This window comes from Heliangelus exortis, chromosome 3, assembly GCF_036169615.1.
Source record: "Heliangelus exortis chromosome 3, bHelExo1.hap1, whole genome shotgun sequence".
Classification (NCBI taxonomy): Eukaryota; Metazoa; Chordata; class Aves; order Apodiformes; family Trochilidae; genus Heliangelus; species Heliangelus exortis.
In genome coordinates this window covers 6,398,467-6,417,878 of record NC_092424.1, presented here as the reverse complement: position 1 = coordinate 6,417,878, position 19,412 = coordinate 6,398,467, and the positions used below count along the sequence as shown (strand labels likewise).

Genomic DNA, 19,412 nt, shown 5'->3' with positions numbered 1-19,412 from the left:
ATAAAGATATTATTCTTGGTAAAAACATTTGCATAATTACAAGGAGTAATTTTTCCAAACAGGCTGTCACAATGACAAGTTTTGGAGGGAAAGGTGAAGAGGATGATCAGTGTATGACACCATGTGTGAAGGGCTAAAGTAATTGCACAACATTTGAAACCCCTTGTTTGTACACAAGGTGAACACCACCACTGCTAAACACCAACTGCTCTGTCAGGCTGGTTCTGCCACAGCTGTATGCACTGAACTGTGTGCTATTGATTCCAAGAAAACAAATAAAGAAACCAAACTGTACAAGTCAAATTTTGACCTCACTCACACTACTAAAATTTCAGACTAATGTGGCATTCTGCTTCCAAATGTAAGAACAGTGCTGGAGAGAGATACTTCAGGCTTTAAGTTGGTTTCCGAAAGTACAAGTTACAAAAAAGAAAGCAAAGAGGATTTCAATTTTTACAGGCTACCTATTTCAGCAACAAGTTTTCATTTATATTAGGATTCTTTTACAGCATTTTTGGCAATCTAAAAGAGCATTCTAATAATGAACTGTTCCAGCAACAAGGACATTTCCCAAGTCCCTTCATAGAGGGGGAGGAAAAGGAGAAAGACCCTTTAAAAATTATTTTTGTAAGTCTTCAAAAGATGACATATTGAAAAACATTCCTTTAAGAACACACTTACACAACTGATTTAAAAACCTCACAGCAGCCTTTATACTCTCAGATTCATGGTACAACATGCATATTAATTTTGACATTATCTGTTCAGACTATTGCACACACTTTTTTGTTGGCATTTAAAGGATTCTTACATGGTAACATCATTGACAGCTTAACCTTTATTAAACTGTCGATACAAGATGATTGTTCTAGCATTAAGTCAGATGAAGACACTACAAAAACTATATAGCTATTATTAGATTACAGATAAGAACATTCTTTTTATAATTTGGTCTTTACAATTAGATATCAAAAAACGAAGCGTTTCTGTCATAATATTTTACTAAATTAGCACTTAAATAATACCTGAGGCACTTTTCAAGACTATTAAAAGCTATGAACAATTAGCTCGCTCAAGAGTTAAATGTGAAGAACAAGCCTGTTATCAGCTCTTACTTATTGCAACTGTTAGTATTGCTACTATTTGCTTTTAAAACCTAGGTACCCAGAAGCTTAAGGAGTTTGTAAGACACTGGAGTCCACTCCAAGCTTTCTGTCTGTCAGTAATAATGATGCTTCTCTCATAATTTTCACATACAAAAGGTTGTTTAAATATTAATTAAGCTTCACAACATAACTGTAAGGTAGGGAGTGCCATTACCTTCTACACAGAGTAGAAACAGACTGTGCCTTGTTGAAAGGAAAAGGAAGCATGAGGTGGACAACCCCATGGGCTCAGTCATCCTACTTCATGTTCTGTGACAACACAGCATTTCTCATATTGCTCCAGGACATTGTATTATTTGATTGTTCTAACTGCAATCATTGTCATAAAGTAATTTAAAACCTGATATTACTCAAAGAGAACAACATATGTTTCCAAACACAAGCCTAAATATGGAGCAGGCATTTTTAAAGAAGATCTGCTGTACTTCAGATCTTCTTGGATCACTCAGTGTAAAATATTTGCTGACTTTGTAAAACTATCATATCATATTTCTGTACCTGGAGTTGCCAAACCACATTAAATAAGTCTTCAAATTCCATTCTACATATCCACAACCAATGGGACAAAAATTCTTGCCCCTGACTTCAAAGCCTTCATAGGGACAAGAGGGCTTTGTAGCTTCTACATTTCACCCTACATACAGCTGCTCAGCTAAAGTATTTGAGCAAGAAATAAAAATAAATAAAATATATTGCTATGACTAAAAGATGTGCAATGCACACATAGTCCCAAGTCAACAGCACAGGGCAGATCTGAAATATAAATTACTTGATCAAAAATTAAAAACTTTAAAGGAAGTTATTGGGATGCAGGGAAGACAGCTGTTTTCAGTGCAAAGGCTTTTCTTCTGGTATTTTCTTGTTCCTTCTGGCAAGTAGACCATTAAAAGAAAATGTTCACCCACAAGGGCCACAATTATTCAGTATCATATCCCAGAATGGGTCCCAGCCATTTCTCGACCTCTGCCACAGACAACTTCTTTCTTTGTGCATAATCTTCAACCTGCAAAGGGACCACAAAACATGATGATGATTTGGGAACTCCACCCTTTGCTGTCTACAGAATTCTTTGGAACACCTTCTCATAAGGTCATTTTTGGATACTGTAACATTACCATGATGCACAGTCCAAGTTACCTGATCTTTACATATCTTGCCAACAGCAAAATACTTGGATTTGGGACTGGAAAAGTAGAGGCCAGAAACTGCAGAAGCAGGAATCATTGCCAGTGATTCAGTTAAACCAATGCCTGGAAAAGAGAATAAAAATTTTATTCTCTGAACTGATAATAAGCCTGTTTTTTGGGTTTTTTGGGTTTTTTTATCAGCTTCAGGCAAATTCAAAAACCAGGAAGCTTTCAGATAAACCAAAACAAAGTAAAAAACCCACCACTTCTTCTCTATTAAAAAAAAACTACACATAGTTTAAAATATATTACAGACTGTCCTTACAGGACTGCTGCAGAGTAACTATAGAGTTTGAAGGAAAAAAAAAAGCATTTTGGCAAACAGAATGTGTAAGCACAGGTTCTCAAATACATGAAGGCATTTTTGGAATTGTGGAAGTAGTAGCAAAAGGCCCGACACATAAAATATTAGAAGAAAACAAATGGAATTAATTTGCTTTTTTAAGAGTCACCATCTCAAGGTTTCTGTGGCCCAGGAAATACATCGCTGAATTGGCTTTCTTTCTGTTTATATCTGGAATGTCTTCTTGCAATCAATGATGCCAGAATTTCTGTCTGGACAGCAAAATCCTGTTTGCATGTAATCTGCTAATTAGGGGCATAACTCACCAAAAGCATTGTCAGGATTTTGCAAAGCCTTCCCTGAATGAGGCAAAATTAAAATGGCAATGGAAAGGGGAAGACAGCAATTCCCTAAACCCCTTCATTTCCCTTTTTTAAAGTAGCTCTGCACCACCCAACCTGCTGTTTTGCTGCCATTTCATTCTTTTCTTCACACAAAAGCAGTTTCAGGATCTCAGTGGAGCAGACAGAGGTACCTGTTGTCTCCTCAATGTTTGCTAGTTTCCACATAGTGAGTTTTTCTGTATGGTCAGGCTGGCTTGGATACCCAGGGGCAGGGCGGATTCCCTCGTATTTAATCCTGCGTAGGTCAGAGAGATCCAGGTGCTCAGCACTGCAGTAAGCCCAGAATTCCCTCCGGACCCTTTCATGAAGCTCCTCAGCAAATGCCTTGGAATGGAATGCAAACAATTTTTTGTTTGTGTGTTTGTTTTAATCTGTGCAGACTGATGGTATTTTTTGAGGATAAACAATATAAAGACTTTCCCCCCATTCCTGTTTTAATCTTTAAGGGAGGCTCTTATCATAGGTGAGGAATTTGATAGCATTAAAACTCATATACAATACTTATTTTGCAAATTCAACAGTTTCAAATTTTACTCTTATTGGAAGACTGTTTTTTGCCTTGTCCTGCTTTAAAATCCTATATACTCAGAGAGGTAAACATGTGGACAAGTAGTTGGTAGAGCTGGAGCCTGCAGTAGTAATACATCATTATAGCACTGAAGTCACTAGGTCCTGGCTACCTGGGTATCTCATCCAGATCTACCTGTGGAAGGGCACAATATTTATGTATCCATGGCAGTGCCAGTGTAAGGAAATGCTGCTGTGCTTTCCTCCAGCTGGAAGAGGGCAGAAGCTTTTCTTAACTGCTCTTCCTATTTCCAGTATTTTGTCTGCAATGATTGGCTTCAGGAATAATTTCCAATTCAATAATTATCTTTAGATGGGATCTAGTAAAAAATCTGAAACTTTTGTAGCTTGAGCTGTTGTAGCTAGAGCTAACCTCATTTGCATTGCACCAGAGGTTTAAGGTTTAAAATGGTTACTTAGCTGGAAGCATGGGGCCAGGCAGATGGGGATAGAGGGGTAAGACAGAAGGTTTGGCATTTTCTAAACCACTTCAGTTAGAGCTTTAAGAGTAGTTGTGTGTAATCCTAAAACTTGTTAACAAGACCTGAACCCTGGGTATGTCACCATGGTCACCATTAAAGTAGAAGGCCTGTCTGCAACTAAGTAATATAATTGTTGGGTCACACCTAGGTTCAAACACATTCTCATGTGGATAAAAAAAGATTTAAAGATGGTTCTTTTTTCAACAGTCTTGTTTTAAAATGCAAACATCAAAACATCAAAATCCTCATAAAGACCTCAGAGATGCTTCTGCAGCTGGGAGATACGGACAGAGAGAACCCCCTGGCTCAGACTCCTCTCCAGCCAGTTTCAGTAGAACCAGTTCACTTTCAGATTTAATGCAGAGCCCACATTAGAGGCAACAGTCTACATTTATGCTAAAACTTGAAAGAGCAACATGTCAAGCAGGTTTAGTACACAATCAAAAACTTTTCAAGGACACACAGTGAAACTCCATACCTCTGCCAGCCGATCCCCAAGAGCCTTCACCATTATGATGTTATATTCATCATCCTGTTTCCTAAATTCATTGCAGAGCTCATCCACACCAAAGCAGGCCACAGCAAACAGGCCCAAGTAGTCACAAACACCAGAATCCAGTGGTGCTATAAAGTCAGAGAGGCAATAATATGGATCTGTGCTGGCAGAGTCCTTTTCAGCCTAAAGTAACAGAAACAATGCAACAAATAAGAATATTTAAAAATATATTAAATCTTAGTCCATTAGTTATCTAAAGATCAGGATTAAAAATGAAGGCCTTAAGGAAATTCTGTGAAACACCAAACCAGTCTTTGAGCCATGATGGCCTTCTTGTTCTTGAATTAGAAGAAAAAACACTTCTCTTATTCCAAAGGTGTTCAGATCACTAAAGAACAAAATGTCAAAGGACAGAGATGCTGTGCTCAACACATATAGAGAGATGCTTTGCTTCTATTTACAGCTAGTAAGACTTAGCAGCTTATTCTTCAGACGTGTTAAGGAACAAAATAAGACACACTCCTGTGCCAACCATTAAGTAAAAGGAAGAATTTTCCATCTCCAGATGGAAACTTTTGTTAGCAAAACTGATAGCTGATAGTTGGCAACTTAGTTATACAAACTGCAGAATTCTCCAGCACATCCCATTTTAGAATGGCTGTAGGTTTATAAATACTCCTAGATTCTTATGCTACAAGCCATATGCTCAGAAACTGGGACAAAACAATACCCTAGGATGTAGGTTTACATTAGCCACATGCAAATACAAACAAAATGCATCTATCACTTCTGAAAAGTTGAATCCCAAGCAAAGTCCAAGTGGGTTCACACAAATAGCAAATATGTCACTCACTGGACCCTTTTCCAAAAACAGAAAAAAAGGGAATAGAAAAAGGTGTCTGGGCCATAGCACCTAACAAGAACTTTTACAGATCTTACCAGCATACTCACTGTGAGAACATGACTGCTATTTAAAAAATGGCACAGCTCTGGAAAATCTACCCAATTCACAGAGACATAAAAATTACTTCATGGCTATGAACTGGCTGAAGATTGCTCTTCACCTTTTCCTATTCTGCAACAGCATTTTAAAGATGTTTCTGTTTGCTCCCAACTGCAGTTTGATAAACAACAAGAACACCACAAAACAAAGAAAAATGGTCAACTGCCCCCTAGTTCCTGTGACTTTTTAGGTTGCAGAAAGAACCCTAAAACTTAAGAAATATCTGCTTTCCACATAGGTGAAATCTATGTTAAGTTAAAGATTCTTTTGTAATTATTAAAGTTATGGAAAATTCTAAATGAATTTTCAAGTTTTGAATTTGCATCACATCATCAATAGTGCCAATGTCACAGAGAGAACTCTGTACTGAAAGAAAGGTTTTATATAAAAAACAGGAGACAATTATTCTCTTCTACTATGCCCTGTTGAAGCCTCTGCTAAATTACTCTATAAAACAGATTGGAAGAGATGCAGACAAAATACAGGGTCCAGAACTTTATCCAAAATAGCAGAAAGACCTTAACTTTGGAGGAAAGCCTGAAGTGGGAATATTGATAAAAAGACTAAGGAAACTACCAGTATTCCAATAGTAAAAACCATTACAAGAAGAACATCAAATCAGAAAATCTTGCGAGAACCCTGGGAAATAGACAGAAAAATAATCTGTAGTAAACTTGATTTACTAGGGCTATGAAAATGTTTAACAAGGTAGTAAGGCCCTGGAACAGTCCTGCCTGAAGGCTTCTGAGAACAATTTATATAAATCTCTGCCATGGATTGTCAAGGTACACTAGTTCCATCTCCATGCAACAGATACTCTGTTCCAGTTCTCTGGAACAGATAAACTTTAAGTCATGGATTCTTTAGTACAGTTCTTCAAAAATGGCACAGGACTCTCCTCACAGAACACTGCACCCCAGAAATTTAAGTATTTGTTACGTTTATTTCTGCCATGTTTGATCACTCTGAACATGTGAACTAGGAAAAAGCTGAGTCAGAAGGTAGGGAAGAAGGAAAGGCAGAGTATCCTGAAAATGTTTAATCTATCAAAGTCAATGCATATTTAGGGAAGCCTGATTCAAGCACAAATACTTAGAATAATTATACTCTCAAACAGAATTAGCAGCCAACAAATTCTAAACTGCTTCTTCATGTGGGAAATTTTACATTAAAATTAAGACTGTGAAAAACACTTGTCTCTAGTGAGCTTTATTTTCCAGGTATTTTGATTGTAAGTGGTTTTAAACTTTAACATAATCAAGCAGAATTTTTCATCTAAGGCAGAACCCAGGAATACTAAAGAATTAAGCTTTATTTATAATTTAACACACAAGATCCATGTGATGAATTCATACAGCAGTCTTTAGCACATCTTAAATATTAAAATGACAGAAGATGCACATCCTATCTGAAGATGTCAAATTTCTAAAGCATTTTGTACAACTACTACAATGCAAAATACTGCAGCTATTACAACAGAAATACCTGGGGTCATCACTAATAAGATCTTGTTATTACTGAAAGAAATTGTAAGATAATGATTTCAGAAAGATTGCAACAACCATTTTCTGCAGTTTTTAATAAGGCACTTCTTGCAATTAAACCCCAAACACTTTATTTAAAGTGTTCTTTCATTGTACCTGTTGCCTCAAGCCATAAAATGTTGCTATTGGTTCAGAAGATCCCACTGCCTCTTCTACAGCATATAAATGGATATCATCTTGAACACTTTGAGCTGGCCAGAACCCAACCACACCTCTGGCTTGTAATTTCTTTTGATTAATCAATGTTGTCAGTAGATTTTGAGCATCATTATAAACTCTCTTTGCTTCTTCACCTATCAAAAAAAGAGAGAATCCTTTAGAAAAGGCAGGTTTTCCCAGCTGGGTAAATGGGTTTAAGAAATGCTGAAGATTGGTTCATTTTCCAGGTAATTCTCTGATGACTGCAACCATCTTTTAGTTACAGCAAACAGAGACAGCAGAGTAATTATGTCTATACAGCTGTAAAAACATGTATCTTGGGGAAAAAAACCCAAAACATTTCAGTCACCATCACTCTAACAGAGGCAGAGGATGTAGAATAAAATGAGCAAGAGAGAACCTGTGGGTGCACCTAAATGACTGCAGTGCAGCAGGTGCAGAACACTGATTTTAGTGTCATCCTTGCAGTTCAGTTATGAACTTCAAGGCCCACTGGATTTTCAAAAAAGAGCTGAGCACTCTCTTGTCACCTTCACATGCAATGCAAACACAAATATTTTAAGTGTTCTGCTGCCATTTTAATTATTAAAATATCTCCCTTTGTTTTGGCAGGTGAATTCTAAACAAGATGACTGAGCTTTTTTTTTCCCCCCCACTTATTTTTCAGCCTCATGCCAAAACTTGGCTTACCAGGTGCTGTTTTGAAGAAGTTGTTTTAGTGACACCAGGTTTCCATGGATATTCACTATTGCTATGTTTTGCAGAACAGCCAGAATCTCAGTGCAGCATGGCAGGTCTGTTAGGATTATTTCCATGCAGGAAATGCCATTTCAATACTCACCTACAGTTTTATCATTAAATATTTTAGGGAAACCCCTGTTGGGATACTTCCCCCTAAGTTGCCAGACATCAAAGAAAGGCTTCCAATCAATGTATTCAATGAGCCTCTTCAGGTCATAATCTTCAAAGACTTTCGTGCCAAGGAATTTTGGTTTAACTGTAGGAATCAAAAGAACAATCTGACATGATGGAAATAATTTGATATTGCATTTATATGTGCAGCATAACTGATGCTCACCAACCTTCATCACTGCAAATGACCTCTTCCAAAGTAATTCTCTTAAGAATTTTCACTCTCATGTCATTCCCAAGCTATACCATACTCTACAGTTACAATGTGATTTTTAAAAAAGCATAAAAGGCAAACAGAAGCTGGAATAGAAAATGTGAGGCTTTTTGTTCTTTCATATATATCTACAAAACAGAAGACAAAAAAAACTACACACCTGATCAATACATAACATATGGGCATATACCTTTCATATTTACAAAGCCCACTTCCTATACAGACATATTATGTACTCCTGTAGAACACTTCATTAAATTATTATCTGATTTATAAGAACTTTGGCAACCACTACACACTTGTTGAGATGAATGTGTACAAAGAAAAAAGTGAAATGGATCTATGTTCTGATGTAGCCACAAGTTTTGCACTTGTTTTGTGAATAATTGACAAAACAGCCTTAAGATAAACTATTGAAAATTAGCATCTTGTTGCATCTTGTAAATGAAACGACAGAAAGCAGCAAAGTGTTAATGTCATTGTAGGATGCAGCTTTTGTGGGATGCTCTTTATACTTCTACTCTCTGATTTTAAAAAAATAAGTAAAAGAAACTGGTACAGAAACTAACAGTGGGAGAGTAGGAGTAAGTGTAAGGAGGAATTAAATATAAATGCCACGTCACAACGTGTGTTCCTTAAATATAGTATAGTAAGCTTTGCAAATAATGAACCAGTCCAACATTATTTTGCAAGGCAGGCATTACTTATCTTTGATTATAGTTTTATCTGGATAACTTGTTGTATTAAGATTTTTTTAATATATTTTTTTTAAAATTATATACATATATATATATTGACATATAGATTTAATTAACTATTAAAATATTTTTAAATACACTGTAAAAACATAAAGCAGAAACGGGACACTCAAATTTATGTAAAAAAATAAATCTCTGGTCAGACAGATACCTATTTACTCAAGTTGTTACACTAATATATCCTGAAGTTCAATGATGCATACTGTAACTAAGTACATATATAAAAATAAAATAATAAAATAAAAATATAAATAAAATAAAACAGACAGCAACAAGAGACAACATTTAAGCTGACCTGGTTTATGGCCTGATAACCAGTCATTATGGAAACCTTTTTTTCTAGCTTGCTGTAAGGACAAGTATCTTCTTTCCTGTATGGACATAAAGGTTAATTTCACAAAGCCATTCATCCTTCAGACAGATAAGCTCCAACTGTTGACTTAGTGGTAGTGTTTTGCTCAAAGTGGTTTCCATGACAAATCTGACAACAATTTCAGTTGCAACAGCCCCCAGTTGACAAATATAAAGCCAGACTTCATCACAATCATACTGCTATTTTTTCCATACACTTCTAATGAAAGTGGCTTACAAGATTTCTACTTCCTCTGAACTATACCAGAAGATTCTTTATTTAAATGACATGGAAATACAGCAAGATACTGTCCTATGGCCTGCAAAAAGCTTAGGACTGCAGAGACACCATCACCAATGCTCACAGCAAGCCTCTGGGCAAATTACTGACCCTTCTGAAGGGCACAGACAATTTACAGCCATTTAAGAATTCACTGCTGACCTCTGCTCAAAGAAGAGTGATACACTCAGCTTAGTGGACTGGTTCCCTGTGACTGGTTCCCTTGGTCAAGCAAAATGTTCTCAGCAGTAGGCCTCAAGCTTTATCTTTCTTTATCAAGAGTGAACTTAAGAGGCAGATGACCTTCAGCTTGCTCCTGTGTTTATCTATGGCTCAAAGGAGTCACAAATTAACTGTTTCCTATTGTTAATTTGCACAGTCCATCTCCACTATCCATTGCTTCCTTCTCTTCACTTTCCTAAAATGGCAGCCTCAGCTCTCTACTCTAAGACTGTTCAGATCCCTAACCCAAACAATATGAACACACGAGCAAAGGACTGTGTTGTAAAATACTCATTAGAGTGTGGCTTAATACCAGCAAAAGCAACCAGTGCCATGTTAGTTACCCCAGTGTAGTTCCCTGTTTCCAGCTACTGCTCCAGAGAGCACTGGTGGTCTGTAGGCTACACTGAGCTGACATGACTGCCTGCTACATCAGGATGCCCTTGATACCACTGACTGCCCACTGAATTATGTGTTAGACTTACAGAAAATTTCCCCTTATAGGTTATAAAATTTGATTTCATAAGCACTTCTGGAAGTATTCCATCAGTTCTACTGCATGCTTTTAATCAGCACAAATATACCTGAAGGCCTCCATAAGGAGCTGAAACTAAGAGTTAATGTGACAAGTGCCAACCACTTCAACCAAAAAAAGCTCAAGCTATTGTATTTGTACCTTGAGAGACTCATAGTGTTCTTGCCTAATTTCTTCATATTCCTCTGTTATTTCTTCAAAGAAATCATCCTTTAAACTTTCATCTAAGAGCTGGGAGCACTGAAAAAAATTAAAAGAAAGCACTAAGTACATATGGTTAACATAGTACCGTAAGGATAAGGTATGCTCTTCACACTACATTATCTTTCAAACTTGTTTCCAATTACACTTAACAACACTAAATTAAGCCTTACCAATAATTTGTAAACTAGGTTCAAAACATATTTTAAGAACATTAAAATTACTGATAGTACTGTCTTACTGCACAGGTAGTATTAGCAGAGCCAAGTCTGGCTCTGGAAAGACCCAAGAGGAGAATACTCCAACACTTTAAAGAATATTTGTAGAAACAGCACACAGCTTGGCCTACTTCTTTCCAGCAAGTATTTGCCAGCTAAGACTACCCATGTGTCTGATAGAGAGATCCAGCCCAGAAATCTTCAGTTCATCATTACTGATGTTGCCATATCAATAACTTCAGAAATACATCCAAAATAGAGAATAGCAGATGACATCTAACCCCATTGCTCTTTACTATAAAACATCTCAAAATTCCAGTCAGGGACTCAGAGTAAAACATGTCACCCTTACTAGAGAAATGGACATTTAGGCAAAGGCATCCAGTGACACAAATGAGATGAGATAACCACAGGGCAGCAAGAGAGAACTGAAGTGACAGTAGTTTAGAAACCAGCCTCTGTCACCCATCTTCAATTTTCTGCCATAATGGAAAGCCTTAGAGAAAAGGATGAAAGGCACAACAGAAAAAACAGAGGATATACTTTTGTATGGATGAGAAGCTATAACTTAGAACTTACAACCACCACACTCTTGGATGCATCCAGGACATGAATTACAGGTGCGCTATATCGAGGGGCAATTTTAACAGCTGTGTGTGTTCTTAAATGGAAAAGAAAAAGAGTGAGTGTTTCACAACATAAAGATAAAAGAAAAAACGACAAAAAAAGAAAGGCAAAACCCCCAGTAAGATGAATAAATATTGACTTAATGCACAGACCTGAAGTTCAAAAGGAAAGCAATTCATCCATGTGCTATGCATGGATGATTAAACACAGTATTTAATAATAGGTACATAAGCACTTTTCTCCAAAAGTATCAGAGTGCTTCAAAATAATGTGCATTCCCATTCCCTCACTGATTACCAGCTGACTGAAAAGCAGCAACTCATTGCTTTGAGTCTCAGAAAAATTCAGTGAGAATATTCCAAACTAAGTCCAAAGACCATTTTTTCTTAATCTTTTTTGCACATCTGATATTTTTCCCTCTCACATACAAGTTTCTGGGTCTACCAATTAGAATAACATATTTCAATCATGATTATTCTATTTTCACAATGCTCTACAAAGCTGGAGGCACAAACTCTTGACTCACCTGAAGAAGGAATTCTGCCAGTGGTCAACAAATACTACTAATTTGCACCTGGATTGGTCAGTGAAATCGTTCACATAAAAAACTCACAATTTATCCAATTAGTTTGCATTTACTCATATTCCAGTCCTCATGAAAATACTTCAGTAAATAATAAAGAATCACTTCTATATTACAGTACTTTGTTGATCAAATTGAAGTTTGGAGTCCTAAACAGAAGTCTAAGCTGTCACATGAAATGCAGATGGCTGCTACCCCTGTTGCTCCACGTCCTGGCAAAATGTACAAGAAAGTGCAGGAACTTGACCTTGCAGGTCAAAGCTCAGTTTACTTTGTTGAATGCTAAAGTCAAGCACAATTTTTAAAATTAATTTAAATCAGAACCCAGGAAGCAATCTTCCACAGAAAAGATCCCATTTTTATTCAGGTTCTGTCAAATATTTAAAGTACTTGGACACGGTGGTAACCAATGAGTGTGCAATCCAGCTGTGTAACCAGCTGTCCAGGATTTTTTTTTTATTTGCTTCTAGTTTTATTTTTGCTTAAACGAACTTTTGATCTTGGCAACTCTGTTTTTTTTTTTTAGAAAAAGATATTGTAACTCCTATTTTGATAGAAACAAAGGAAATAAAGAGGGCATGGCCCTACAGTGGCATTGGTCAACAAGTACATACTATTTTTCTACTGTTTTAAAAAGAGCATAACCACAACAAATCTATCACCATTATTTGTCAGCATCTGGATTTCCCAAAGCAGTAGAGTAAGAATGCAAACATCATAATTATTGTAAGTTATGAAGAAACTCTTATTATATAGATTCAGTAGCTTGAACCCGAGCCTCTCTTTCAAACTAACCTCACTTTCCACCCTTTCAGAAATATCTTATTCCAAAGATATTCCAGATAATGATGTCCACTTATCATTCAGCAAGCTCTGACATGTACACAACATTCCAGAATGCCCACATGAGGTTAAACTTAAGACTGTGACAATAAATTACATATATTACCAGTCCAACCTTCCATAAAGAGTATGTTTACTTGACATATATTTTAAAGAAATTGTATGTGTCCAGGCAGATGCATAAATACATACTTATGTACAGTTCACACAAATTAAATTACTATTTATGTCAACAAAATTATACATTAATTCTTCAAGAATTTCTACATGGAAGCATAAAAACAGTGCTGCCTTGCTGTTTGCTACATTAATCTCTATGAATAAATTACACAAAATTGTTTGATGCTGGTTATTTGACATCAATCACTAGGCCATAACACCCTGTGTATAAACACTAAAAGGACAGCGAGAAATGGCTCTCCTAAGACCTTCACTCACAATAAAAAGCCTTTCCCCTCCCCCCCCCCCCTTTTTTTTTTTTGAGAAAAAGCCATCCATGTTTGTTCTCAGTATCAAACCCAGAAGAAAGGAGAATCATCTGGAGAAGGAGAAAAATTATACACTTAGCCTTTAATTTGAACTACAAGAGCAAAAGAGACAGGTATTGATCCTTCCCTTCACTGTCTGTCAAACTATGGGATGATTTCTAAGGCCAAAACTACAGAATAAATTGAGCTAATGGCTCTGCTAGAATATGTTCCACCCTGAAAAAGAAATCAACACTGCTAATAGCTTCTACTTCTGCAAGAAATGACCTTGGTAGTCTTCTGAGCTGTCACCTACCCCAACATTCTGTATATCAACCAGTTCCCAAGGTGTGACCCAAGGCCATTACACATGCCTGGAACACAGTTTTAGTAATATTAATACTGGGTGTCAGTGAGCTGTCAACACTGATCTTCAGGACATCATAGCAGCTCTATTACTGCATTTGAAAAGACCTGAAAGAACTAGATCTGAACAGAAAAGCTCAGTCTATCAAAGTAAAATGGTGACTACTTCAAGGCAAGCAGCTAGAATTTATTCCCTCTCACCCTGCCTGAACAGGATGGAGGTCTCAAGCCAACCAGCACAGTGCTGAATGGTGATTCAGGAAAACACATTAACTTGCTTAAAGATAATAGCTCCCTGAAGTCAGCATGACCATTTCTAATCTCAAAATCCTGCCTGTTTCAGAATGCTCTGGTGAATCTAAGCAGATCATTTAACTCCTTGGAAGAACAGAATTGTATTCATACGTATATGTGTGTGAACTTTCAGAAGGAAATGTATTACTTTCACATACAATATACACTTGCAAAATACATAACATTCACAAAAGTGAAATGTTTAAGATGCCCATTATTTGTTGAGTCCTAATTACATTTTACCTCCATATTCTAGGACTGCTGATATAAGACATAATAGTCTAAAGTATATACATACCAGTACATGTGTTACAGAGAAACTAGGGAAAGAAATGGCTATAAATTTCCTTTTTCCCTGGTTAACACTGTTTTCATGCACATCCCCCATCTTCCCAGCTGAGATATCTTACTTAGAAGTAGTTGCTCCTCCAATCAGCAAAGGAATCTTTATTGCCAATCTCTCCATTTCCTTGGCGACAAAAATCATTTCATCCAAAGAAGGGGTGATGAGACCAGACAGGCCAATTATATCTATTGCAAGTTCACAAAAACACATACAAGAAAAGTTTAGCAAATTCACTCTAGAAAGACACAGACATGATTACAGAAAAAGCTTCCTTCATCCATCAAATAGCTTCATGTGCCAGACAGAAAACAGTGAGATAAAAAGCAGGGTAGCTGCCAGTCTAGAAGAGAGGTTTGACCTAATTAGAAAGTGAAAGCTTTCCAAGAATGGAAGCAATGTCAAATTCTCAGTTTAGGATATTTCCTCAATCCTCACAGATGCTCAACATCTACTGTACTAGTTTCAGCAATATATAGTACTTCTGATTAGCAAGCTTAAAACCTCAGAATTTTGGCACTTGGGAAGAAATAAGAACTAAGAACTAAGAAATAAGACAAAATAATTACAAGCTCTGCTCTTTGAAACAGCAAATTCTTTGAAACTTCACCACCTATGTTCCACACAATCTTTTCCAAGATGCAATAGACTGTTTCAAAGCAACTGTAACTTGTTTCAGAAAGTTCATTATTTATTAGAACAATTCATTCCTGATTTCACACTCACAGATCTGGCAGGCTGAGTGCCAAGTTCTTTTACTGATTTAAGACCCAACATGAAGTTATTCAACCATTCCAAGTCTCCATTTATCCATGTGTGAAAAAAATATTAATACATATCTTATGGAGTTGTCCTTTTGATACAGGGTTTCAGTTTCCCTTGCTAAGTTTCAGAGAAGTGACAATCACCATTGTTAATGCAAAAGCTCTGATTTATCTGCAGTTAGCCTGGCCAAATCACAGACAGCACAAGAATGCAATGCATAGCAATAAAAAAATGTGAGTGGGGTTTAAAATGAAACAGTTCAGGGATACTAATGAAAGCTTTCTATACCTGCTTTGTTCTCTACAGCAGCTCTCAGTATCTTATCACATGGAGTCATGACTCCTAAATCAATAACTCTGTGAAAAGAAGTGAGATGACACAAGATGCTTTTAAAAAAAAACAGGTAAAATTTCTGCTAAGGGGCAAATACATTGCTCTTACTGTAAATGACTGGCCTAAAACTGAAGTTAAAATTAAGAGGAACAAACAAGGAAACATCTAAAGACCTCTGCTGGGATTTTTAATTTAGGAAATACCTCTGGGTCTGGCAAAACTTTCAATATGTCAGAGTTCCATATGATAAAGTAGATCAGAAAATTCAAAGTCTTTTGGTTTTTTTAAAAGAATTTTTGGGGGGTTAAAAGGGAGAGGAAGGGGTTTTGTGGGACTCGGCCATCTTTCCTCAGGAACTGACACCAGTCTACCAGAGGTTAGAGGTGGTGAGTGACAGCTGTAACCAACAGCAACAGCATTTAGGTTATTTGGACAATACAAAAAGGTTTTGTGGATATCATATCTTATGTCAGGAATGTAAGAGGATTCACATTATGGTTTGGGTTTTTTTGTCATTAAAGCATGCATTTTGTGAAACGAGACACTGAACTTCCCTTGCTAGCATTTTATTCCTATTAACCTTCTTTTTCAAGTAGACCACCCCAACCTGCTAGTTTCATTCAGCCTCATTCATACTCTGAGGAATGAACACTATGGCTTCAGTTTATTAAGTCCAAATAAGGCTCAAGAAAGTCTGAAACCACCTGACTGAACTTCAAGAAATATTGAAATGGAACATACTGCATATACACTGCTACTGGCTTCAACTCTTTCTGTTTAAAAAAAAGAGGTAATTTTGAATTACAAAAAAACCCTAAAGGACTGAACAGTAAGACACAGTTCCAGAACAGATTTAGCTCTGTGCAACATTTGACTGACACTTGCAAAGGGCTCTGATGGAAATGTGACCATTCATTCCAACATGACCTCCAGGCCTGCTGCACAGGCCCTGAAAGGGGTGGCTTTTCTTGAAGTTGTCTTTTGAAGCTCAGAAACAGAATGAGAATCTTATTTCTTATTTAACTAAACATGCCCAAGTGAGTTTTTAAAGCCTCGTAGATAACAAACAGCTTGAAAAATATACTAAAAGGATCATTTGAATCTAAGAAGTTTCCTTTTTCCCAAGACACCACCCAAGACATGCAAATGCCTGCCTGCTACAACTGTTGTATCTGATTTCTTCAGATATTACACATGCTCATGACATCATATTTACTTTATTCTACTAATATAAAACAAATACAAAAACTGATGCTCTCATCTACGTTCCTGTCAATGTTAAACTCTGCTCACCTTAGATGCCAATTTATTAGGAAAAAGAAATACCAAAGGAGAAGATTATACTCTCTCTTGCCTCCCCTGTTAGTAACAGCTTTGTATGATCTGTGTTCTCAACCACAACTTGGGGAACAGAGGACAGTGCCTACGAAATGCCCACCTCTATTATCACCACAGCTACCCTAACACATGAATTAGCAAACCTTGTACAGTTGTGTTCCCAGCTACCTAATCTTGGTCTCTTTACCTGAAGTTATTGCAGCCCAGAACGACTCCCACAATATTCTTGCCTATATCATGTACATCTCCTTTGACAGTTGCTAGTACTATTGTACCATGATAGGGATCCTGAAAGTTGAATAAATAACACAAGAGTTAAAAATACTGTGAATGCCCAGTAGGTTTGCACAGATCTTCAACTGTGTAATCCCAATCCATGATTGAGACTCCTAGTGTAGTAGAAGCAATTGCAAAGCATAGCAGAGCTAATACAGTCATATTTAAAAGTATTTTAAAAGATCCAGGTAATAAAAACTTGGACAAGAATAATTATTACAATTTGCATGCATGATATTGAAACACCTGTGTCTAAAAAAAATAAAATAGCAGGTAAAACCATTCAGATCTGGGTAGCATTTTCTGCAGTGCAGTAAGTGAGCTCCTAAGGTACCTCTGCTCCAAATATAAACCTCACCAATAAAGGGTTTAAATAGATTAAGTATTTAAAACAAAGAGGTATGAGCATTCATAATTACATGACTGTGCATCAGGAACAATCTTCCAATGCAATGCTGAGAAGAATGAGAGGTAACAGCAATAGCAGAAGAGGCTATTTTTGTATGCAGCACAAGCAAGGGAGACATTTCACTGCAGTCATCAGGCTACTTCAGACTACCCAAGCTGACCAAAGAGGCTGGAAAAAGGATCTTCTTGACAAAGGGAAGCTGTACTGTCACAAACTGAGCCCAGGCCTGTAGCTGCAATTTTGCTTCTGTAGTTGCAATTTTCTCGGGGGAAAAAAAACTTTATACAGTACCAAGAGTGATACTAACATTTACCATGGTCCTAACACATTTGTTGAATATAGTCCCTGAAGCCCCACCAATGCTGCTGTTTACCAAAATCTATTATCTTCCCAGTGCTCCCATTTTACAGAAGACTGGGGGACAGAGAACACAAAGTGGAGATCTGTAAACCAGCCATTTTGGTACACCACTAAAAAAATTGGCAGCTGGAAATATCCTGTTGGAATGTAAGAAAAACTGGAAAAAGAGATAAAGAACTAGGGAAAGAAAGAAGTGTTGCCCACATATTTCATACCCAATAAGTACTGACTATTTAACTAGTGATATCCAAGAAAGAAAGATAAGAGTTGGATTTGCACATGACAAGGAAAATCAGTGCTGGGCAACAAACATGGATCAGAGCTCGTGTTTTTTTAAGTAAACCCTATTTAGGGCACATTTAGGTGATTTCAACTGTCTCAAGGAAGTCCTTAAGTTCTGGGCACACATCCAATGGGCTTTTTTTGTTTGTTTTTGTAATCTTGATAGAGATCCACAGCCACAGTTATTTATCCTCAAATGTACCTACCAATGCTTTGCATTTCCTGGCACTGTCTGACTAAAAGTGTCTTGGAGGTTAGAGTAGCCTGGGTAACATCTGGCAGATCAGCTACCAGAGTCTGCAAAGTTCCTTCAAGTCAATATCTAACTTTGGAGACAGATGCAGCTGGTTTTTCCCCTCTCACCAATTCTCTGTGACAACAGCTTTTGGAGAGGAAGGCACTACCCTTGCCCAGCAGTCAGCAGAGGAAGCAGGAGGACAGAAGCCCTACTTTTTATCTCCTGCTCTCCTCAGCACAAAGAATATCTCACAATCTCTTCAGAGACAGCTGTATTTGGTAAGAACCTCTCAAATTTCACTTTGCTTCTTTTTAGCCAAAGAATTAAGTGCCAGAGGATTCACAACAGATCCTAATCCAGTGCTCCTGGAAGCAGTGGGGTACTGTTTTAAAGTGACTTCAAAAGGCATCAAGACAAAACAAGGTGCCAAATAGTGGTGTTTTCATGTGAATTAAAATAAAAAAAGAACAGCATGAGCAGGAGAGAGATGACACATAGAAAGGTGACTCATGACAGCCAGAGAACAGATCTCCTTGAGGTACCAGAGAGAAGACACCTTCACACCCAGAAAGAGCCTGGGGAAAAGAGTCTAGGCATTCCTCTTCTTCCATGAAGATTACTCAGGTTTGATTATCAGGTCATTTCATTTGCTGCATTCATTACAGTTATGCTGGACAATCACACAAGAGGCCCACAACAAATGGAAATATTCAGTGTAAGAAGGTTTCAAGGGAAAAATTAGAAACCATTCAAAAGTCCACAAAAGGAGAACCAAAGGAAATATACAAACATAACCACATTCAGACCCCGTTTTCATAAGCTCTTGTCCCCTGCAACTTGGTCATGGCTACACATGCCATGAGCATACTGCTCCATCATAACAAGAGGTCTCAAAATCCCAATCTG

At 37.2% G+C, this 19,412-nt stretch overlaps 1 protein-coding gene across 1 annotated transcript in view; it reads right to left on the bottom strand.

The window, feature by feature from the left end:
• Nucleotides 1–689: 689 nt before the first annotated feature.
• Nucleotides 690–19,412, bottom strand: part of MTR (5-methyltetrahydrofolate-homocysteine methyltransferase) — a 47,874-nt gene continuing 29,151 nt past the window's right edge. Inside the window, exons 22-33 of the mRNA XM_071739051.1 lie at nt 17,129–17,229; nt 15,559–15,626; nt 14,573–14,693; nt 11,562–11,643; nt 10,705–10,803; nt 9,471–9,546; nt 8,133–8,288; nt 7,229–7,425; nt 4,568–4,768; nt 3,172–3,364; nt 2,304–2,416; nt 690–2,169 (exon numbers count right to left, since the gene is read on the bottom strand). Of these exons, the coding sequence (XP_071595152.1) occupies nt 2,083–2,169; nt 2,304–2,416; nt 3,172–3,364; nt 4,568–4,768; nt 7,229–7,425; nt 8,133–8,288; nt 9,471–9,546; nt 10,705–10,803; nt 11,562–11,643; nt 14,573–14,693; nt 15,559–15,626; nt 17,129–17,229 (1,494 nt within the window). The 3' untranslated portion in view covers nt 690–2,082. The remainder of the gene's footprint in view (nt 2,170–2,303; nt 2,417–3,171; nt 3,365–4,567; nt 4,769–7,228; nt 7,426–8,132; nt 8,289–9,470; nt 9,547–10,704; nt 10,804–11,561; nt 11,644–14,572; nt 14,694–15,558; nt 15,627–17,128; nt 17,230–19,412) is intronic.